We start from the raw sequence: 25,111 nt of genomic DNA on the forward strand, positions 1-25,111 counted from the left end.
GTACTAGAAGATTTTTATATCATGAAAGTAAGCAAACACAGCTTCGAGAAGATAACGTGATGAAAGACTCCTCTTTCTAGATATCTACCCTGTCTTGCTTCATGACCCTAACATTTTAGTTGAAGGGAAATTTAATTCACTGTACAAAGTAAGGAACATTTAGATATTAAGATCACTTTGATAAAAGAATTGAGCCATAAAGATTGTCTTTCTTGAGAGTGCATTTAGGAGACCTAAATACAACTTTTTCTCTTTGGCCAGAATACTGACATTCCCTTAATACAACTGAATAAGTAAAAGTATTCTGTTAGGCATTGGCAAAATGACAGAACTAATAATTAAAATGCTTGAACAGAAAAAGTATGACTAAAGATTTAAATTACCTGAGTTTTCAAAACTTAAATTTGATAGAAAGTGAACCAGATTTTTCTTACTTGGTAGGAGGAAATTCAGGCACCTTGGGAAGAACATGAACCTTTTATGACCACTGAGGCACTATTAAACGGTCTAGTATGCAACTTGCTACAGGCCATCTCTCCAGCAGGGCTTGACTTAGAGAAAGGCCTCAATTATTCAACCACTAAAGAAGTTCCTCTATTGATAAGTAAGAGATGCTTTCCCAAGAGAACCAGAGATTTAAAGTGTTACATTAAATGCAAACTCCTCATCTATTTCAAGTGAATATTTTTGGAGTGTGGACTAGATTTGTCCACAAGTTTTCACTTCTGGTTTCCCATTCTCAGTTATGCAAAAACGAACTCACAAAGGCAAATTCAAATATCTATTTTGAAAAGTATTTACTCAGTTTGAATAAATTAATTGCAAATAAAAATCAGCTACAATATATAGCCTGAATAGAAATGACTAGAACAAATACAACACAGGACTTGATTTCCTTGCATTAGTCACAAAGCATGTGACAATCTAGAAAACTTCAAAATCAATTATATTTCTTTGAAAAAGGAGTAACAGCAGTTACTGATACATCACAACTAGTCAACTTATAATACAAAGTTTCCTGACATGCATTTCCTGAGTGAACCCAAATGATTTTTTAAAACAAGGAAATTCTGACAAGTTGAAGTAAAGTAAAATAGTTCATGGCTTCTAAGCAACAGATTTTGTTTTTTAAAAACCAAAAGAAAATTCAGAACAGCACTGTAATAGGATAAATTAAAGCTGTGCTACCACATACAAAATTTTGCTAGAGTCAATTAAGTATAATACAACTTTTCGAACTAAAGGAAAACAAAAGATTAAAAAAATGATTCTGTCTAATCTAAAAGTGTACTGATTTCTACAAGTGTCACAAAGAGTTTGATGTAGTGCAACTGTCTATACTTTCCTTGTGGTGTGTTAAAAAAAGGGGGGGGGGTAGGGGAGGGGAGAAGAAATGTTTTCTTGCTTCTGAAAGCAAAGAACTTACTGGAATTAGAGAATAAACTGACCATGCAAGTATGTCCCTCCATTTGGCTGTCACTGGTGCTCATTTGCCAACCAAGCATTTCCTTGAGTCACACTGTGGCAACTGTCCTTTTAGGATTCAAGCCCACAGTTAAGGCTGGTCTGTTAGATTAAAAAAAAAGAGCACTGTTGTCATTCAACCCTTTATATCTCTAAATTTCTTACCTAAATAAGTCCAAATACAGGATAGTTAATTAAGCATTTCTTTTTCTAAAAGCAAATCAAGTCACTCTCCTTTCTTGTTATTTATGCTTTTTCTCATGGGAATGATTTTTTTTCTAGAAACAGTGAACAGATGAACCACAGTTTATATCTAAAAAATAAACTTGCCAAATGTTGCTGATACTAAAAACAGATTAGTTATCATGGGAGAAAAATAGATAATCTAGATTAAATTGCATATTCAAAGGAGCATGTGAAATGTTTCTTAGCATTAAGTTTTTGTTATAGTACTACACTTGGGAGAAACATTAAGGAAAAAAATCTTTCCCGATTATCTTCAATGTGGTTAAAAACAAACACCTCTTACATAATGGTAATTAATATGAATTTTGTTTTACAAAGTATTCTAATTTACCAAATTTCATATTTAGATGGGGGTGGGAAGAGAGGCTCTCTTGTCCTTCTTCCTAACTTTGCAAATCCTTGAGCTATGCTTGCTAAACTACCATTCACACCAAGAGTGTGAGACCATCGTTACCATGCTACTCTACCAAGAACATTCTAAGATATTTTCTATAATAAAGATAAATAGAAAAAAAGTTAATATACATGTTGCTGTATTTTACAATGTTTGCAACAAACTGTAAACTAACATAGTTTGAACCAACAGTACCCTCAGTTATACAAAACAATTTTTCAACACTGAGGATGGGTGATTCAAAACACTAAAATGAAGGCATCAAATTAGACTATGTCTTTTTCTCCTCAAAATATATTTTCAAAACTCAGAATTCAGAAGTCTGGTACTTTTGGAAATTCCTTTGCTTGAGTTTCCCAGATTTTTGCTCAGAAATTGCTACTATTTATTATAAATGTTTAAAAAAATTCTTCATCTTAATGCAAATGACCAGAGCAGAAAAACTGTGATGTGGACAACAGGTTGGAAAACCCAAATCACTTAGCTTATAAATGTATAATGTAGTCCTGGAGGACAATGGTCTGTTAGTCTAGAGGTCCTTGGAAAATAAGTCTGATGTAGCCTTGTTCACCAGCCAACTGATGTGCACAAAAGGGACAGGCTGCATGAAAAGTATGAGTACCATGAGGAAGCGGGATCTGGGACCAGTAGGCAGTTGTCTTTTCTGAACACACATGCCCACACGGGCTAAACGCATGGGTTGGAGGGCCGGCGTCCACATAAAATCCAGCTTCACATCCAAGCCACAGAGGGACATAGGGACCAACAGACCTACACATAGGACATTCACGATCTTTTCCATCACGTTCTTCTTTGTTTCCCCAGTTATGATAGCCATGCACATGGCCGCAGTTCAGATACACCCATGGTTGCTTTTCATCAACAACATCTTTCCTCTTCATACTAGGAAATGCTAGTGTGTTGAACCCTACAGGGCACTGAGGTCGTGCTGCATTGATTTCCTGTCTTAAAGCTTCTAAATGCTTCACGGTAGGAGTGTGGGAAAGGCCTTCTGCAGTACGCCACAGCAATGTTGCACCACAGAGGTCAATTAATGAGCCATCTTGTAACTGATTGGTTTCAATTTCCACCTACAGGAAAAAAGAATCAAAAAAACACATTGACCACTGAGTTTTGGATTTTTACCTAAGAGTTTTGGTCTTACGTGCTCCTTACTCAAGAATCAAGATTTCCTCTGGTTGTTTATTTAAGAAACTCAAATGGTAGTCATGAAAAATATGGGTTTGAAAATCAAGGATAAAATATTGAGCAGTAACTTATCTCTTTTCAGCTTTATAGTAAAGACAATTTATGATTAAAACATCTGGCTAATCAGTAAGTTTAATATTTCCAATTTGGTAAATATGTTGGTCAAAGATATATAGATACAAGTAGAAAATACACAGAGTGCTGTTTAAATTGGGAAAGCTTAGGTTTTAAAATATATTAACATAATATAAAAGAAGAATAAATTTTTAGAGTGTTCTAATTGAAACATTAAGATATTATCCTCCTGGTATAGTATCTGGTTGTCAGCACTTGATAGCCATACTTGGTACTCTGTGTCAGCAAAAGATTAAATAGTTTTTGGGAATATGTAATGCACTCAGTCCAACTCACCCTATGAGTTTATTGTTGTTAAAAAAGAAGCTACATCTCAGTACTTACCATTTTCCCTCTCTGCTGAGCTGATCTGGTTTCACGCAGGCTGAATACATTTCCACACACTGATATTTCTCTCCATATTCCAGGCTTGGAGTCTTCTGTGAACCCATTGCGTGGATGCATAACAAGAACGCCATTGGTGGTCAAGCCATCCATCTGTCCATCTGATGTCTTCCATTTGGCAGCCTTCTCCTAGTAGGAAAAATAGTGATCTTCTGTTTATTTATAACTGGGAAATAGAAGTGGTCATACAATGCAACATTTAGGAAAAAAGCTTTTTACCCCAAGAAAGATGTTTTTTGATGAGTCAAATCCTGCAGCATAAATCCGTGCTGTAAATGGGGGATTCCGTTCACATATAATTCGACAGGCAAATCTTGATATGGTGCTTTGCACTGACTGTGTATCAGAATTACTTTGACTTCCAGGAACTGTGTCAGTTACTACAAAGTCAATGGGACTTTCAGTCGACCGACCAATCTAAGGGAAAAACAAATATCTATAAACCTATTCAAAGGAACACAATGGAAAATCCACTCAAGAAAGGCACAAACAGTAAGGTGAAATCATTAAGCCTCTGAAATTTCTAATGCTCAAACTTATCATACTTAACTCTGGGGCATCTATACCCTTGAAAACCAATCTGTCACATTCCCTCTGATGTAGTAATCACTTAGAGCATAAAATTAAGTAGGAACTTACAACCCAGAATATATGAAACCTCAGGGAATGAAAAGTTTAGGATGGCTGAGATTTCTGGGTGGCTGCAGATTTTAATTTTAACCTCTTTGGACAGAAATATGTCTACCATGTATTACTCTAGTTTCCTTAACAGAATATAATGAACATAAAAGTAAATCTTTTATGATGACTCCAGGACATTATACTATGAATACCTTTATATTAAGCTGAGCTGCCCTGATGTCTTCAGGTGCTACAAAGGTGTAGAGGAACGCTGATCCTTATGTTAAAGGCTTACAAAGCCGTGCTTTGAGGTCTTATGTATACTTTACAGGATTCTTGTGTCTTTTCTGTCAGGTTGTCAGCTATCATTTCTTGCTGTTGGGCATATTTGTCTCTAGCAGCATACCCCTCCTCTAACTAGTTACTCTAATTCTGCCATGGGTTGAGAAATCAAATAACCAAACTTCAAAGAATAGTATTTCAAAAGGTTCTTAGTGATGGCCTAAGGGATTCTCCAGGGAGCAGGGAAAAGGGCATGGACTTTGTGGCATTTATCTTATATGCCTAGATGTCCTTTTTGTTTTATTCCTCGTTCTTGGTCATGTTTCAGAGAGACAAGGTTCTTAGAACAAAGTTCTGCTGGGTGAGGTGTCAGTGAACTAAACATCTTCAAAGGTCTAGCAAGTATAAATTAATTTCATTTTGGAAGATGAATGTTGAAAAGAAAAAAGGAAATCAGTGGAAGAAATGACAGAAGTGACAAATGTCACAGAGTTTTAAAGTAAACATTTAGAAATCAGTTCATTAATGTATTTGTTATAAAGTAGTATCATAAAAATTAAAGAATACCGTTACTAAGAAAAAATATTGACCCTTTACAAAGATGATGACTCTTCAGTCATTCTTTGCATAGTTGAGCTTTAAGAATTCCTTATATCAGCACACTTTTAGATAAAATTCTTCAGTGTTTTTATCCTGCCACGAAGTACAAAGTCTTTATTTAGTTTGGATAGTGTTAGGGGGAAATTTTTTGGTTAAAAAATGTAACATTGGATGTCCCTTTATTTTTAAGAATATGATATCCAAAGAAAATGGTCTCAGACCTTTGGAACTAAAAATATTTCTACTGTTCTAAAAAATTCAGCATTCCATTAAAAGGATGTGGGGGATAGTGACTTTAAAGAAATACTTTGTTACTGACTACAGCAAAGACATCTCCAGGCCTTTTCATATTCATTTAATTCTTTAAAATAAAGAAAAACTGAAATGTCATTGGGACTACAATTATAAGAACAACATTATTAGGTACTTTATGTCCCATTTGTTTCAAAAAAGCCCAAGGCCTTACAAAACCCAATATTAAGGGAGAAGATATCATGAATTTTGCTTATGTCTTTGGATTTAGCTCTTCTATCATCTATCAATTTATAAAACCATCAGCACTGGATTGGTACAAAGAATGAGAGAAATAAAAACTGTTATTGCCAATAGCTTTGACCAAATATGTGCTGAGAAGCAAGTTTGACTCCACATATATGATGTGAACAGTTAGAAACTGCCTGTAGTTTCAGTTGCCTAGAGAGGAAGGAGACAAGTAATAGCAAAAAAGAAATCATAAATGTGTACAAAATATCTCTTGGCTCCTTTTTTTAGATAATAATAGCTAATAATTATTATAGCTACTAATATTACCAGTTAAGTTTACCAGGTACCCGGCACAGTTCTGAGGACTTTATAGGTATTAACACATTTAAGCCTCCTAATAGTCACCTGAGGGAAGTTCTATTATCTGCACTTTATAGGAGGAAACTGTGGCAGAGAGTAACTAAGTAATGTTTACCAGGAATTCTGATTTCAGAGCCCATCTTTTAACCATGCTACATGGACTTCTACATATGAGGTTTAGAAATCAATATATGTTTTAATGAAATGCATTCAAATATGACAATCCTTAATCAGACCACAGCACAAGTCACTTACAACAGGTTTTTAACTTAAAAAAAAAAATGTAGATGTTACAATACCTGAAACATATCAGTGTTGCTGTCATGAGTATATTCAACCACCACTGTCTGGGCCCGAGACAAGGTGTATGATATGCTATGCTGGTCCTTGTTGCTTATTGCCTAAGGAAGGAAAGATCAATAGCAAAAATTAGCAGGTAGGTCAATCAAAATAGATAATCTTTTCATAAAAAAAGAAAGGTCATCTATTTATTATGTGTGTAACATATTTCCCCCCTGAAATTTAGGGTAGAGATTAATAATTCTTGCGTAACCTCGGCTGTGACAGTGGTTTCTTAGGTTAAGTGGGATGCGGAAGAATTCAGGCAGACCTCATTTTATTATGCTTCACAGATTTTGCGTATTTTTTTTAACAAACTGAAGGTTTGTGGCAACTCTGCATTGTCAGATGATGGTTAGCATTTTTTAGCAATAAAGTAGTTTTAAATTAAAGTATATACATTATTTTTTTAGACACAATACTATTATTGCACACTTGGTAGAATACAGCATAGTGTAAACATAACTTTTATATGCACTGGGAAACCAAAAAAATTTGTTGTGATTTGCTTTATTGTGGTGGTCTAGAACTGAACCCCAAATATATCTGAGGTATGCCTGTACACTGAAGCAATTATAGAGTAAGAACATAAGTTCACTGTATAAAAACATTATACAATCTGAGTCTCCATTATAAGTATTTTAAATTATAAGGTAATCGAAACCAAATCCCAGGTAGAAACTGAAAGCAGTACTCAGTAGTGCTCTGATAAGGAGAAAATACAAAATCTTGCAAGATAAGAGGAATCTTATTTTTAAAGTAACTCAAAGAGGTTTAAAGTTAACAAATAAGCAGAGATAATTGGTTTTCCTAGCCATTCTGTGACTTTATAGATGACAAATATTTGCCATATGCTGGGCTAGATACAGAAAAATTCACAGAATGATTAAATATACCAAAGGAAATGGATACAATGCTTATGACTGTACTTCTGACTTATGCCAAACTAAAAACATTGCTAAAAAGAACTTTTCAGTTTTGTTTTCAGGCGTTTTCTATGTATATGAGTTGACGATAATAGCAGAGGGGGAAAAACCTGCACAAAGGAAGTGGAAACAGGTTGCATAAAAGAAAAAACAGAAAGACACAGAAGAATGACTATAGGCAGTAAAGAGGCTAAATGAAAAAACTTTCTTAATTAGAACTTTGACATTATAAAATTTTACTTGGTTTTAATCTGTAGCTAATCTGTAATAGATAAAGCCTTAAACCCATAGTTTTAAGATAATTAAGATCATGAAATTTTCAAATATACAAAGAGAATAAACAAACACCTGGGCACTAACTACCCAGCTTTATCATTCTTACTAATGCCATTTCTGCTTCTGACTTTTTAAAAGAAATTAAGCTGCAGATATAATGAAGGCTGCTTACATGTCCTTCCCTACTCCCCTCTCTGTGTGGAGGTACTGAACCTCAAGAGTGCAGTGTAGGTCACTCCCATGCATGTGCTTAACATGTTTTACTACACATTTATGTGTTCATAAACATTATAAAATGGTTTTAAAGGTTTGAAAACCTATAATTATTTTAACTCAGCATTAAGCAGCTGATTTTTCAATGAAAGAATTGCTCAGTATTTTGGAAGTTAATTCTTTTCTTTTCTTTTTTTTTTTGCGGTACGCGGGCCTCTCACTGTTGTGGCCTCTCCCGTTGCGGAGCACAGGCTCAGGACGCGCAGGCTCAGCGGCCATGGCTCACGGGCCCAGCCGCTCCGCGGCATGTGGGATCTTCCCGGACTGGGGTACGAACCCGCGTCCCCTGCATCAGCAGGCCGACTCTCAACCACTGCGCCACCAGGGAAGCCCTGGAAGTTAATTCTTAATGGCTAAAGGGATTTAAAAACAAAGGTTTTGTGTACTTTGAGATTGTAAGCCCTGGTTTTTTTCTGTTGCTGTTTGCTTGTTTTTTAAACTATCAGATCTACTCTTAGATTAAGAATAAGAACTACATCAAATTCTCACTGGACTGGAAGGCAGGGTTTAACCACTCATCCCAGATGACTGCCAGACTAAACAATTAGTTTTCTTCATGACCTCATTACCACATCCCTCCAAAATTGAAAGAGGAAAATGTCAATTTTTGACCCCTAAGATTCTTGTTGCCTAGTAAAGATGAAAAGGAGCCAACAATGAAACATTAGGAGCATGACAGTAAAAATATGAAGAAAAGTACTGAATAGGAAATTACAGAAGTAAGGATCAGAAAGATTTCTGATAGTGGGTCTCAACCAGAGGTAATATTAGCTGTGTAAGGGGAATTTGGAAATACGTAGGTGCATTTTTTGGCTGTCACAATGATTTGAGGGCTTAAATGGCATTTAGTGGCTGGGGACCAAGAATATTAAATATCCGACAACATGTAGGACAGTCCTGCATAAAGAAGAATTGGCACACCCAAAATGTCAAGAGCACTTCTGTGGGGAAATACTGGAAAGAAGCTCCTCAGATTGGATCAATAAGCCTTTCATTCCACCACCTGCTTATTATTTATTAGCACATCCCTTCTCTGCAAAGGAGCAGAAAGAAACACCTAAAAGAAATTGTCCCTTTTCTACATTCACTGGTTCTTGAACAGTAAAAGAGGAGACTACTCAAGGCATAACATCTCTTGTTTAGACACCACACTGGATATAAAACAAAGCCAAAAATCCAACTGACTTCAGGGACCAGAGCTGTGACCTAGAGCAAGGCACTGTATGCCAATTTCTCTCTCGTTTATTAAACCTACAAAAATGTACCTCAGATGGTGTAATATTAACATACATTCTAGGGCTGCTTAGCTAAAGATATAGACACTTCCAGAAGTCTAAGAACTCTTTGTAATTTTTATTCACTCACCACAGTATCAAATTCAGTCTGTTATAAAATTGGAAGTAGAGGAACTCACAGGAAATGTAAAGATCTGAAAATTCCCCCTTATTGTCTAGGAAAAGCCCAAGGGTCCTGAAATGGTGGCCCAGCTTCTTGAGATCTTGGTTGGGAAATAAAAAGGGGGTGAGAAGCATTAAATAGGCCAGGAGATTGAGAAGTTATATTATAGACACAATTGGGTATTTGCTTTCATAGCTTTGATTCAATTTAATAATTATTCAGGTCTACTGTGTTCAAGGCAGTATGCTAAAAGCCATGAGGATCATAAACCAAAAAATAAATAAAAACAAGAGCATCCATAGGATCTTTAGTTAAAAAAAATCACCCCATCCAAACATGCTTCTAGTACCTGAATACAAATATTATGAACCACATTCCCTGCCCAGCCCAGGCAGGGTCTCTCTGGTAACAGCAGGACACCCTACTTCTCAGGGGAGTTTCACAATTCCAAATACTACATAAAGCCCTGGCCCCACCCCACCCACACCTTTTTAATAAGAAAAAGGAATTATTTCCTTCTAATTTCCACCCACTGATCCCAGTTTGTTATAAAAAAAAAAAAAAAAAGTCCTATGCTCTTCCAGATGGCAGTTCTTCAGATATTGTATCTCCAAAGTGTCTCCCACCCAAACAAAAGGAAGCTTCTGGTACAGAATGTGAAGGGAATGCTGAAGAATATGAACAGCAAGTACAAGTCTTTCAATTTCTCCAAGTTAATTCATTTAGTTTTTATTTTTTGGGTGTTTTTTTTTTTTTTTTTTTTTACCTTTGCAGCCTGAGGAGTACAAGCAATATGCACAGTGCTGGGCTTCACCCCATTTGCCTTAGGTCTTTTAAACAAAGCAAACCTACTTTTCCTCCTTCCTCTATCGCCGTTTGGGAGAGACCCATTATACCTGATGGAGGAGAAAAAAGTTTAGGGGATCTCATGTAAGAACCACACCAATTCTAAAACAAATGTTTTACACTGTCTTAGAGGATATCAGTCCCCAATTAATTATGTATTAGCAGATTGTAAGTGTCTGGAATTAACTTCTATCAATTGCTGATCCTCAGACCAGCTGCCTGAGTGTGAAACAAAATGAGATTCTTTCTGGTGACATTCGAAGTCACAGAGAAGTACCTTTTGGATTACACACAGCTTTGAATTATCTATATTTTCCTTCCCTCTTTTATTCAAGATAATCAAGAGCTGATTAATGGCATATCTGACTTCTTATGACTCATTCTATTTTTTTAAAAAGGTGAATGTTTGCATGTGCTAATACAACCTTTAAAAGTACAATATAATCTCCTTTAACTATGAACCAAACACTTTATAAATAGCTGAACTTCTGAAATAAGGAATTTTTAGGTTTGTTTAAGTCTCAGCTACTTGCCACGTACACACTCACATTCACATTATGTCAGCAAAACCTGCCTGAGTGTAACTAGGTGGCAGTTAAACATACTTTTGTTGTTCAGACCTTATGACCATTTCTCCATGATAGCATATATACGCCCTAAAGCTAAGCAAGTAAGCAAGGACTGAACTAATAGGAAAAAAGTTCAAAACATTTTGGTGTTACTATGTACTAGGCACTAGTGGGTTCTATTCCACACATCACCTCCCTTAATCCATTCTCATAAAAACTGCGAGACTGGCACCACTAGCCACTGTTACAGGTTAGGAATTAAGTTATCTCTCAGAGGAATTAAGTTCCTCAGAGGCTCAGAGGAATTACGTTATTTCCTGAAGGTCACACAAGTGACACTGGCAAAGCTAGGATTGGAATCCAGGTGTCTGTCACTCTTTTTTCATTCTTTACTGCACCGTTGCGGCATGAACAGTAGCTTAATCATAATCTCTCCTCATGTACTATCCCCTCACCTCCCGACAAAAATCTTTGGTTTGATGGTTTCTTATTTACAGTTGGTTAATCTGGGGGAAAATGAGGCAAGGAATGGGGACACTTTTGAGGGTGGAGGAGAATGTACTTGTAAAATGGCCTATATTAGTGTCTGACAAGGAAGGGAAGGGAGTTTACTCAAAGACTGTCAGATACAGCAATTACACTGAAGCTTTATAAAAATGTCACACACTCTGACTCTACTGGAGAAAACCCCTGCTGGAAGTTCAGAGTGGCGCCGGCAGCTAATGCATGAAGTCTGCTATTCTAGGCCGTGCTGGCCCCAGCCCACCCACTGTGGGCTCTTCACTGCCCCTCACTACTGTCCACCCAGAGCCTGCCTTGTTCCTCTCCTGGACATATGCTCTCTATTCCCACACTGTGTTCCAGCAGCTCAGAGCTCATTTTTTAAAGAGCAACAGCATGAAACTGACAACCTTATGCAGCTTGACTTCTCCTTCTAGAGGGTTGAGACGAAGCATTATTTGCATTTTAAGATACCAAGTGCCAGGTACAGAGACAACTACTACTGATAAGATTAACTAAGAAACTGCTAGGCTAAAAGCCAGTTTAAACCATATACTAAATTTTAAATTCTAAGTCTTCAAATGACTCAAATTTCCTGAAGAATTTAACTTTGAAAAGTTTTTGGTGGTTAAAAGCTGTTTGTCATTAATACATCAAAACCTATGTGATTTGAAATTGTAATATTGTAGTTACTATATTGTTTATAATCTTTTAAATTGTTTTTGGGAAAAAAACTGCTTTTTTTTTTTTTTTTTTATCTCAAAGGGCCTTAGATGATCTTGTCTAACGGTCATTTTACAGAAGAGTAAACTAAGGCCCAGAATGGTTAACTGACTTGCCTAAGGCCATACAGCTAGCAGTGTTGGAATAAGCACTGGAATCCAGGATTCCTGGCTTCTAGTCAAGCTCAGTAATGCCATATTATCTCCCCAGTTTTTCTTACTTTCTTATCTGAAACAATGGACACATTCTCATTTAAAGAAGATTTGCACCAACCTGATTCTAAAACATGTTATAATGTCTAGAGCCGCTTTTTAGGCAGGAGAGAAACAGTAGGGGGAAAGTAAATTTCACAATTTCTAGTTTCTGAGATCTCTAGTAAACCGAGTAACACTGTGTCTCCATTTTGACAGCGGTGGCAAGTTTAGATTGAATAAACTGAAATAATGGAATCACCTATTCCTCAATCACAGATTATATCTGTGTGAGTTGAATGGATGAGATTACTTTTGAAGTAAACAAGTAGCAAGGTCCTGGCTGCAGAACCATCATATCGTCATGTCTATACAACTCTTTTCTTCAAGTACAGGACTATAAGCACAAAGCAGCAACTACCTCAGAGGGGAAAGGAATAAATAAATACTAACCTACATGAAATCACCTAAGCAGAGAGGGGATTTCTGGTAAAGTCAGCTGAGGCAAGTTTTCTAAAAGGGACAGGAAAGACAAATGGACTGGCTATGTGACTTTAGACAAATACCTCTTTTACTTCATCTTTAAGGTTTGTCCTTTCTAGGGGTGAGGGTGAGGCAGAGTTTATGTAGCATTTGAGTACTTATAAAAGATGATATTAAAATGAGAATTAAAAGAGTTTCTTGATTTGGTAATATTATTCTGTAGCTTTAAATACTCTTTGGAAATAGGTAGGATATAAATTCTAAAAAAGGTACTTTCAACCTAGATGTTCAAGTTACCATATATCATTCCATTATATGCTCATCAGATGGAGAAACCTTACCCTAAGACAATGAGTTCACCGTATTTTACTGGTGCTTTGGATGGATGATTTTCTTGATCAGGAGAAAACATGAGCTTGGCTGTTTTTCTCAAATCTCTGTTCACTGGTCAGGAGCCTTGGGACACCTTTTGCATTATTTCCTAGAGGGGAAAAGTTTTCATTAATAATTTGAACAATGAATTTCAGTTTAAATAAAGATGTTCTTTTCTAGCAGTCTTTGTGAGCACAATATTATGTACGTAATATATAAAGTAGGTGACATTTTCCTCAATAATGGTTATATATTTGATATAACCGTTTAAATACATTAAAAATGTAAATTTAGCAACTTCTGGTTCCAGGAAGATGAAGTAGACATTATTTTCCCTACTATTTCTGTTAATTATAACTAAAAACCCTGGACATTATATATAATACATGAGAAGACTCCGAGAAGTAGAGAGAAGGTAGAATAGTTAGGGCCTCTGGGCCTCAAGGAACGACTCAGTGGCGAGTTCTCTGGGTTTTCTTTTTGCCTAATATAATCCCAGACTTGGAGCTGAAGAAACTAGCAACCTGGAAATACCAACTGGCAGACAGAAAAAACAAACAAACAAACACCTGACAAATGCCTGGCCTCCCTAATCGAAGGAACAAGAAAACGGCAGCCTTAGCAAGACGGAAAACTTTTGACAATGACTGCTCTACTGCAGCCAACACCACAGAAAACACTGTGACCCCACCACCACCTTCACCGGCAAGGCCTGAGTGGGGAGCCCAGACTTCTACCTCATGAGGCCATAATGAGGCAGCCTGACCTCCCCTGGCCCTGGCCCTGCTCCTGCCACAGGTAGTGTCAGAGCAGGCCAAGTAGAAAGCCAGCACTTCCAGCCTGTTGGCTAGTAACATGCCCCCTCCTATGCCCTAGTGGTGTCAGTGGAGACCACAGGGAGCCTGGACTTCCATCCTGGACTCAGTAGGATCTCCTTCCCTCAGGTGTCAATGGAGGCTGAGGAGGGAACCTGGACTTCCATGTCCACCTGGCAATAAAACAAAGAGGCTCCCCCTCTTCCCCTGACAGAGCAATGTGAGGAAAAGCCAGTGAAAATAGAAGGTCTGGATAATATCCAGTGTCAGAACTTAATACAAAAATGTCCAGGTTTCAGAGAAAACCCACTTATTATATCAAGGACTAGATAGAATTAAAACAATGCAAAAAGATAATCAACAGATGCCAAAACTTAGATGATACAGATGTGAGAATTATCTAACAAAGATTTTAAATCAGTCATGATAAAAATGCTTCAGTAATCAATTACAAACAAGCTTGGGATAGACAAACAAACAAACAAAAAAAAAAATAGAAAGTCTCTGCAAAGAAACATAAGATATATAAAGCTCACTGGATGGGCTCAGCCCAGAATGGAAGGAATGTAGTAAAGGATCAGTGAACTGGAAGACAGAAAGTACCCAGTGTGAACAACAGAGAGAAAAATAGACTGGAAAACAAAAAACAAGAAAAAAACAGAGCCTCATGGACCTGTGGGGCTACAGCAAAAGATCTAATATTTTTATCACCAGAGTCCAGAATGAAAGGAGAAAGAGTGGAGCTGAAAAAGTACTAAAAAATAATGACTGAAACTCATCAAATCTGAAAAGAGAAACAAAACCACAGATTCAGGAAGCTGAACAAACCCCACACAGGATAGAACTAAAGAAATCTATGCCAAGACACATCATAATTAAACTTTTGAAAACTAAAGGCAAAGAAATTTTCTTAAAAGCAGTCAGAGAAAAACTACACCCTACCTATGGGGGAAAAACAATTAGAATGACAATTAATTTTTCACCAGAAACTATAGAGGCCAGAAGAAGTGGCCCTTTTCAAGTGCTGAAGGGAAATACCTATCAACCAGATTCCTACACCCAACAAAAATGGAGGGGAAATCATGACATTCTCAGATGAGGGGAAATTAAGAGAATTTGTCACCAGCAGATCTACTCTAATAGAATGGCTAGAGGGAATTCTCTAGACAGAAGATAAATAAGAAAAAAAAACTTGGAACATCAGAAAAGAGAAAGAACATGGTAGTAAAAATATGGGTAAATAAGCTTTCCTTTTCTTGAATTTTCTGTATTAGGTCTGACGGTCAAAGCAAAAATTTTAACTGTCCTATGTAGTTCCAAATGTATGTAAAGGAAATATTTAAGGCAATTATTTAAGGTAATACATATATTGTACTCCTGGGCATTTCTCGCAAAGAAATCAAGACTTATGTTCACACAAAACTTGTACATAAATGTCTATAGCAGCTTTGTTTGTAATAGCCAAAAACTGGAATCAACCCAGATGTTCTTTACTGAGTGGATGATTAAACTGTGGTACACCCATACTATGGAATAGTACTCAGCAAGAAAAAGGAACAAACTATTGGTATATGAAACAACATGGACAACTCTCTAGAGAATTATGCTGAGTATAAAAATCTAAGCTCAAAAGGTTACATATGATTTTATTTATATAATATTCTTGAAATGACAAAATTATGGAAACAGAAAACAGGTAAGTGGTTGCCACAGGTTAAGGACGGGGGGAGTAGGAGGGAAGTGGGCGTGGCTACAAAAAGGCAACAGGAAAGAACCACAGTGGTGATGGAAATGTATCTGTATCCTTATCAATGTCAATATTCTGGCTGTGATATTGTACTATATAGTTTTGCAACTATTACCATTGGTGGGAACTGTGTAAAGGGTACAAAGGATCTCTCTCTCTTTCTTACAACTGCATGTGAATCTACAAGTACCTCAAAATAAAAAGTTTAATTAAAAATATAAATTTGACACATGTATGAAAAACAAAAGACTAGCACTTCTGATAAGCCAGAAAAATCACTACAATAAATAATCCCCACAATACTATGATGTCTATTTTATCAGAAGTTTAATGGGACCAGGTACTTCCTGTATCCATTCTCTCCCTGGTCATCCTGATAGCCCTGTTATGAAGGTTTCACAAGAAAACTTTTCTAGCTAACCCATGAAAGTCTCTTGGTTTTATCCTTCCACTAATTGGTTTCATAAGCAACTCATGAATGAAAAATGCCTACTTGCCTTTTTCTACATTACAGTAAAATATGCTTGTACAGCAACACTTCTGGAGAGAAGGCAACACAGAATATTTGCAGCCCTTGGGCTTCCCCAGTGGCGCAGTGGTTGAGAGTCCGCCTGCCAATGCAGGGGATACAGGTTCGTGCCCCGGTCCGGGAAGATCCCACATGCCGCGGAGCGGCTGGGCCTGTGAGCCATGGCCGCTGAGCCTGCGCATCCGGAGCCCGTGCTCCGCAACGGGAAAGGCCACAACAGTGAGAGGCCCACGTACCGCGAAAAAAAAAAAAAAGAAAGAATATTTGTAGCCCAATGAGTACGAACAAGTAAAAAACAAGGCTTAGCTTTTTTGATGCCCTTGTATTCCCTTGTAACTGACATACACATTTAGACCAGCAATCCAGACAAACACACTAACTTTTTTGTTGGTAAATTTTAAAATTGCTTACTAAATTAAAGAAATGACACATTTGTAAAGAATTACTTTAAGAAAAACATTTCCTTCAAATATGCTATAAAATCTTCTCATCTCCCCAGATGAATTTGCTTTTGATGACCAGATTTTAATATATTAAATTGTTCGAAGTTTACAGAAATCAATATATAGGTATAGCACCATAATTATGAGACATTAGGTTTGTGCAGAAATGTTCACTTAAGTAAAATAAACTATACTGATCAAATACCCCATTTAGAAAAAGAAACTGATGTGAAGCTAACTAAATCCTTCAATGTAAAAATGTAAAAGTTTTAAGAAAAATTAACTAAAGAACAATTTAGTTCCATATAACAAGACCATCTAATCTACACTGCATATTTTAATATATGAACATGTATCCATATCTTTTCTCCCCTAAAGAAGGATTCCATTTTAAAAAGCTAAGCAGAAGCTTAACTAGAGGTTTTAAATGTGGTCTTCTTAGACAATTAAGGTACTGCTGTCAAACATGAAAACACTGCTTTGACACACTTCTGACCAAGAACAGCAAGAATTAAAATTTTAATAACAAGAATTAATTAAATTGAAAATTTAAATTAAGTTTTAATAACACTGCTTTGTCTTGATTCAGATTCTTTTTTAGAGTTACTTTCTATTTTTAGGAAGTGGGGGGTTTTCATTTATAGTAGCAAAACATTTCCTTAAAAAGAACTTATTTAAAGAAGTCAATTTCAATAGTATTAATAGGATTAGTAAGTACACATATATGGCAAAAATCTGAAAATGATACATGAATGTCCATATTTGGCTGATATTAGTTTAAAGCATGGCTAGCAAGTATCAGCCTATGTTCCAGTTCTAGCTCTCTCTTTGAACAAAGTAATCTGTTTCCTCAACTCTAAAGATGAAGGGACTAAAGTATAATGAAGATAATTTTGGAAGTGGAAATATATAAGAGACCATCTGGTCCTAACATAAGAATTTACAAGTAATGTGCACATGGCACTATAGATTTAGTCCTATTGCCTCTATAGAAAAAGGAACAAATTTTAGCTTTGACAAGGAATTAGTAGAGTAGGGCTGGCGTATACTCACCATTCTATACTTTCTAGAACCGCTGGCCAAATGAGCCAAGAAAAATAACATATTCCCAATTATTCTTACTCTGGTTAGGTCCCTTAGAAGGTCTGATTTGGTATATTTTATCAGTGATATCAAAATTTCAATCACAGGAACACAAACTTGGCTTCTATTTCTGTATCTAATAATCTAAAATCTGTAATAAAATACTTTAGTAGTACTGGTTATGTATAATCCTAAAGCCCAGCAGCTAGATAGTGCTCTTGCATCACTCTTTATATAATCTCTGTGTTTTGAAATCTGAATAATATACAGAATTCTTCAAAATCAATTCCTTAAGTCATGCTCCTGAGAACATGAAATGGGTATGCACATAAAGTATTTATATTCTAATGCCTCAATCACAGGCCCCACCTGTTGGTATTAAGTTAGTTGGTCTGACCCCACATATTCAGTCCTACCCCAAGGTGATCTAGCACAAAGAATATGAAATAGCACCATTAATTCTACATGAGACTTGAAAAAAATGATAAAGAAAACCTTGCTAAGATATTAATAAGGCTGTTTTCTATAATATCTATTACTTTGAAGCTCTGCTTGATGCTTGAAAACTAAGCATGCTGTTCTCATCAGCAGGGACCTTCCCAAGTTAAACAAATATTTTAAAGAAATATATTCTGGAATAGTGTTGTTTTTTGTGTGGGCAAGGAAAATACGAATAATTAGCCATAAAAAATATATTTCTTAGAAATAGTCTCATTAATTTGACTGATACAACATTCTAATCATTTGTTCTTTAAAGGCCAGTGAAATACAATTGTTTTCTTATCAAGTCTTTGCAAAGGAAAGACTCTCCATAATACGTAATTGTCAGTTTTACCTTAAGAAGGAAATCTGGTAAACCAATCTTTGTCCAAATTGCTCCCTCAACATAACATTTTTCTTTTCTTTTTTTTTACATTGCACACAGCCTTTTTGCTTGCTTACTAAATACTAAACACAAGTACAAGATTCCTGTCCTGAAAAATAAAAAGGAGCAAAACAAACACTAAGCAAGGGACAAAACAGATCTTAGGAAGATGTTTACATAATCTTTTGAACACTCCTATTTTGGCGGGCAAGTGAGTAGGCATAAGGGGTGCTGGGAAAAAAAAGAAAATGTTTTAAAACATGAAAATGTTATAAAGCTTCTTTATGATGAAAAATACAACGTGGATTGCATATATTATCTCTGATGAAACAGATTTCCATCTACACTAGAGTTCTCCTGTGGTTGACTTCAAAAGGATGACTCAAACAGAAGGAACTGTTTTCTTATATTTGTGGTAGAGCCATTTTATGAAACCAATTTAGCTGATGATTGGAGGGAGGTAAACTTATAGCAGCTGCTTGATAAGAGTGAAAAATTAATCACCTTCTTCCTTCTTTCACAACCAGCAGGATTAATAAGCAGCATTTTTCCATAAAAGGAGAGGAGGGATAGGAGAGTATGAGGTTACTACTTTATACTCCTACATATATATATATGTAGGAGTATGAGGTTACTACTTTACTTTCTGTCGGTGTCTTCTGGCTTCTGAGTATAGCACTGAAGGAAGTGAAGGCCATGTTCCCCTTCTCAGGATACAGGGCATCCCCTGGACAAACTCCCAGCCTCCCCTTTTAAGGTGGCCAAATGACATGCTGATATTCTATCAGCTACAGGGATAACGTATTTTCATCCTGATGGGAAAGCAATGAACATCTTTCCCACAGATAGTATTTGTTCCTCTAAGCTAGGGTTTCTCAGCCTTGGCACTACTGACATTTTGACATGGGGGCAGGGGGCTGGCCTGTGCATTTTAAGAAGTTCAGCAGCACCCCTGGTTGTAATGATCAAAAATGTCTCACCTTCCCACACTCCATCCTCTAACTTCCTCTCCATTCTTCTTCACCCTCAGAGCCACTGAGAACAAACGGGATAACAATTTTTTTTTCAGAGGGGAATTTCCCATACTTTTGGTATAATGCTTGGTACATATCAAGGTATTTAATAAACATTTGCTTACTACCATAATCATACTGACGTCTTAAAAGGTTATTACTAAGCCTTGTGATAGTGAAGGCAATGGCTGTGAAGCTGCAGTTTCAGTATTTCATTAGACTTGAAAAGAGTGGCTGGGAGTGAGAATGGGAGAACTATCATCTTACCTTGATGGTGATTAATTATTAATATTTCTGTGCATTTAAAATATTTTAGTATTGTAGCAACCTCTCTCAAGTGGTTGAAGGGACTGGAGTTGGGGTGGCCAAAGAAGTAGCTATAATGCCAGTGCTGGGTAGCCTGACATTTAGAGAAAGGCTAATCTGTGGAGGCCAGATAAGGAAATATCTTCTTGACCTAGGGGACCCATACCTAGAGAAACTAGAAGTAGGCTTTGGAAAGCATAGGGGAATGCTTTTAAATCAAAAGGCGTATCAATTTGAATCAAACTTAGATTAAGGTCTATTTTGTACTTGCACAGAATGTTAATTAGCAAAGTGCTTTCTCATAAGATTATTTTATTTGACCTTCACAATAGCCATGTGAATTAGGTAGGAAAGTCTTACTAACTCCATTTTCCAGACAGGGAACAGAAGTTGTCAGTCAGAAGGGCCAATGACTGGTTCAAGGCCACACAGGTAATATTTGGCAGAGCTAGCTGAAACCCATATATTAATTAAACATACATTATTTAACTCATTTAATTTCTATCACAACTATATCAAGTATAATCATTTATCCCCATTTGATAAATGGGAAGACTGACACTCCTAGAAGTTAAGTAGTCCAGGTTTTTTGATACCACTAATCACACCCCAAACAAGGTTGGGTGGGGCTGACTCCTAAATAAGAGCAAGAGACCCTATTATGGGGCCATTTAGAAGGGAGACTAAAAAGTATAATAAACTCTAGACAAGTTACACTCCAGCATACACTAGTCACAACTATGCAATTATGACTAGGGCTTTTTGAGATTTGAAACTTTGTCACTTCCTCAATGCTCATTGTATTTGTCAACCCTGTTTCCTGGTAGTGACCAACAATAAAAACATCAGTAAATAGTGGACTTTGCACGCTTATTTTAAAAATGAGGAGGGGAGAAAGGAACCCAAGGGGAAAAGCAGGGTATTACACTAAGACAAATTCCTGGCACCACCAGGAAGAAAAAAACATGTATTAGAAGAGAGTCCAGATAGCCTATGGACAGAAGCCTTCATACACTCCCAGAAAAGTGACAGCCAAGAGAAAACCGCAGGGCAGTATTCCTGACTGGGGAAGGGGGTTTAAATACAACCTTGCCACCCCACTCCAAAATGATCACTTAATTCCCCACGTCTAGAAAATGTGTTTTAAAAGACACAACTAAGGACTCAAACATTTTTACTGTCTCTGCCCATGCTTGGCCTGTATTTAACTCTTTTAGACTACCAAAGTTCCTAAAATGATAATATACTTCTCAGAAAGCAAGACTAGAAATTCCCCTAGATTTAACCACTAAAGTCTCAAAGAAAATTCTGCAGAATGCAGCCAATTCAGTGGGATTAGATAGCTACTTGGAACATAAAACATCTGATAAAATATACTCATTGGAAATTCTATAGTTTTCTAAAGTCAGCATCCAACGCTGGCAGGCAACTCATGCTTGTGCTACCCTTTTCTCATAGTGTCCAACACTTCCTGGGTTTTGTCTCTGTGCCAAGCACTGTTCTAAATACTTTACATGTATCAACTGATTTAATCCCAGAACAACCTTATGAGGTAGGAACTATTATATTCCTTGTTTAATAGATAAGAAAACCAAGGTTACAACTCAAACTCTAGCTAGTACTCTGGAACTGCTGAAACAACTGAGTTTCAAATGAAAAGTTAAAAAAAAAAAAAAAAGGGCAGTGGTTAAGACTCCACGCTCCAAATGCAGGGGGCCTGGGTTCGATCCCTGGTCAGGGAACTAGATCCTACAGGCATGCCACAACTAAGAGTTCGCATGCCACAACTAAGGAGCCCGCTTGTTGCAGCTAAGACCCAGTGCAACCAAATAAATAAAATTAAATAAAATTAAATGAAAAGTTCATGGGGGGTGGGGAGGAAAGAACTACATTGGGAAACTAAACAACAAACAAGAAAATCCCCCAACTCTTTTCCTACTATAATGTATTAAAGAGTGAGAGTTTACATAAATACTACAGTCCTAATACTACATAATACTACTACTACATAATACTACAGTCCTAACTACAGTCCTAAATACTACAGTCCTAATACAGTCCTAATTCTATAATATTGACTATTTAAATTTTCTTAGTAATTCAATTTTAAAGCTGAGTTTAAAAGTCCCTTGGATAAAATTTAAATTTGAAAAAAATGAATAAAATGGATTTTTCTCAACCACTTTAAATCTATACCAACCTATGAAATTAAAAATGGAATATGGAGTCCATGTTCCACAAAAAGTACTGTGCAATGATTATTTTTGGACAGTTAGGTTACTCTAGAATAATCTGGGTTTTCTCTAGTCCTTATTTTTATTAAAACACTGACCAAATTACACGCATTTTAAAAAGGCAACAACAATAGCCTCAAAGTACCTACCCCAAGGTACTTATTAATTATAAAGGAGAAAATAGTAACTTCACAGTGGGAGCAACCTGGGAGACACCATCTTAACTAACTGATCAAGGTTAACATTATCTGTAATAAAACATTTTGATAGCACGTATTCCCTGATTATGATGCACTAAAGCCACATCACTTCGGTGGTTATGCTGCCAAAAATTGTATAACCTGGATCTAATCAGGAGAACACATGAGACGAACCCAAATTAACAGACATTCTACAAAATAACTATCAGTACTCAAAGTGCCAAGGTCATGAAAAACAAGGGAAGACTAAGAAAGTCCCAGATTGGAGATTAAGGAGATGCAACAACATGGGATATGGGATCAGGAATTGGATCCTGGAACAGAAAAAGGACATTAGTGGAAAACTGGCATTTGAATATGTCCTATCGTTTAGTGAACAATATTGTACCAATATTAATTTCCTGGTTTTGATAAATATACTCTGGTTATATAGATTGTCAACATTAGAGGAAGCTGAGTAAAGGGTATATGTAAACTCACTGCATTATTTTTCCAATTTTTCTGTAAGGCTAAAATTATTTCAAAATAAAAATTAAAAACAAAAAGATAATAAAAATAGAAAACAAAATAGCCCTCCAAATTTAATAAAAATTTAAAAACAAAAAATTTAATTAAAAAAATGCATTCATGATTCAAAGTTTGCTTCCTTTCAGCCCTCTCACAACCTAAAGGTTCAAGATTTCCGTTTATGCTGGCCCTGTCAAGTCAGTGTCTGGTCTCATGTTCTTTCTCTGATATGAAACTGCCCCATCCACAGCCTCTTTGGTGAAGAAAGTTGTTACTACACAAGTGTGGCCACTCATTGGACTGAGTGATACCTGAACAAAAGTGATGCATACTGATCTGAATTTGGCAGAATCATGCTTCACAGGTTTTTCTTTTTTAAAAAGGTAAGACATAAGGGCAATTTACTATTGAATGCTCTAGGTGGCATCATTAGAAAACACTTTGTATATGGAATTATATCATAGCTTCTGAATTAATGCTCTACACTGAAACCTCTAACAGTATTTGAATTTGAGCTCTAGCCACCTACACACATTAATCCTGGTCTTAAAGAGTATATAAAAGGGAACAGAAGGGGGAGCTGGAAGAAAGAAGAGTTGGGAAGCATCAGCCCTGGGTAATTTTGACAGATTTCATTTAAAATTTTGAAAATTTTATTTTCAAGAAATAAAAAGTCAAATACTTTCCTGAATTATTCACTAATTATTTCATTATGATACTGCGTTCTTCAAACTAAAGAGAGACTTGTGAAGGACTAAGCTATGATTGCCTAGGGCCAACCCTGAGAATTCTGGCCCTTGACAGTCATAAGGGCTCTATCAATGGTCCTTCACGAATTCTCAAACCTACAAACCAGTCCGGTAACACATAATCTTCCATCTAAAAACTGGGGGCAATATTTTCCACACCTCATATGATTTGTCACTATAACTGAATGCGAACAACAAAGCTGCACGGAGATTTGTATGTTGGGTCATCTGCTTGATTCACTCACAAAATATCCAAGTCACAGAATTTTGAGTCTCTTAAAATTATTAAAACTGTGAGAGTTAAACCAGTGATTTTCAAGGTTCTAATGCCATGTTAAAATAAAAAAAATCAGGGGCTTCCCTGGTGGCGCAGTGGTTGAGAGTCCGCCTGCCGATGCAGGGGACACGGGTTCGTGCCCCGGTCTGGGAGGATCCCGCATGCCGCGGAGCGGCTAGGCCCGTGAGCCATGGCCGCTGGGCCTGCGCATCCAGAGCTTGTGCTCCGCAGAGGGAGGGGCCACAACAGTGAGAGGCCCGCATATCGCAAAAAAAAAAAAAAAAAAAAAAAAAATCAAGTATTTGTTAAATGTATTTAAGTTAGGCATACAAAGTTGGTCTTGATAATAACTGTTAACTTATGGTGATGCTGCCTCATCACTTAATATTTATTTCCTCAGAGATGCATCTTCATTTCTGAATATCTAAACAAATGTTTATAATCTGTTCTTTGTAGGTAACTTTGATACCATGTAGAAGTTCTAATTTTCTACTGCTCATAATATATAACAGACCCTGAAATATAATCAAAAGCCTCAAAGATCATTGCAATTAGTTTCAAGGTTGAATGCTACACAAGTGACTGATTCTCAATAGTGGAAAAAACTACATCTAAATCAAATAAGATTTAGTATATGTATTTCTTGCTCTTACAAGGAAGTTAACTTCAACTCTTTTACAGTTTCACAATTCCATTATAAGCTCTATTAAAAAGGAGTAGGAAAAGAAAAATGTAGTTGAAAATTCAAATTACAAATGAATCTCCAGTATTTTTTCTAACAGTAAAATCAGCTACCCATAGAGAGAAGTCATTGTTAAAAGATGACAACTATTATAATCTCACTAATGAACAAAAGTTTCATGTTATGAGTTTTAATTTTTCTTTGATTCATGAAAAGTTCTCAAAAGTAACAGCAGCTGATCTTTCTTTGACCAAATCATAATGTTTTCCCCATAAATTTTTATAGCAGTAATTTAGAGACATTGTGTGTGGGAGGCTAAGAACATCTATTTTTTAGCGGAGTGAATATTTTAAATCACTCAGTATGGTATTCCTATTTAACTCTTTATCAGGAAAATAATACATACATATAGCTTGGATATTTCTATAAATTTCCTCTTTCCACTCTGATTATTGTTACAGTATCACATTACAAATACCCCGATAAGGTAACTAACGATCAAATTTTCCTCCTAATTTGCAACTTTTCTATTGTTGCTGACTTATTGTATACATACACAAGACAATGAATACTTCCCCCTCACGAA

General features: G+C 36.3%; 1 protein-coding gene across 1 annotated transcript in view; it reads right to left on the reverse strand.

The window, feature by feature from the left end:
• Positions 1 to 780: 780 nt before the first annotated feature.
• PELI1 (pellino E3 ubiquitin protein ligase 1) overlaps positions 781 to 25,111 on the reverse strand; it is a 48,702-nt gene continuing 24,371 nt past the window's right edge. The window contains exons 2-7 of the mRNA XM_082851894.1: positions 13,045 to 13,184; positions 10,157 to 10,286; positions 6,478 to 6,579; positions 4,052 to 4,249; positions 3,773 to 3,961; positions 781 to 3,195 (exon numbers count right to left, since the gene is read on the reverse strand). Coding sequence (XP_082708020.1) covers positions 2,629 to 3,195; positions 3,773 to 3,961; positions 4,052 to 4,249; positions 6,478 to 6,579; positions 10,157 to 10,286; positions 13,045 to 13,115 — 1,257 coding nt within the window. The 5' untranslated portion in view covers positions 13,116 to 13,184 and the 3' untranslated portion in view covers positions 781 to 2,628. The remainder of the gene's footprint in view (positions 3,196 to 3,772; positions 3,962 to 4,051; positions 4,250 to 6,477; positions 6,580 to 10,156; positions 10,287 to 13,044; positions 13,185 to 25,111) is intronic.

Source organism: Leucopleurus acutus (genome assembly GCF_964270905.1).
Source record: "Leucopleurus acutus genome assembly, chromosome: 12".
NCBI classification, from domain to species: domain Eukaryota; kingdom Metazoa; phylum Chordata; class Mammalia; order Artiodactyla; family Delphinidae; genus Leucopleurus; species Leucopleurus acutus.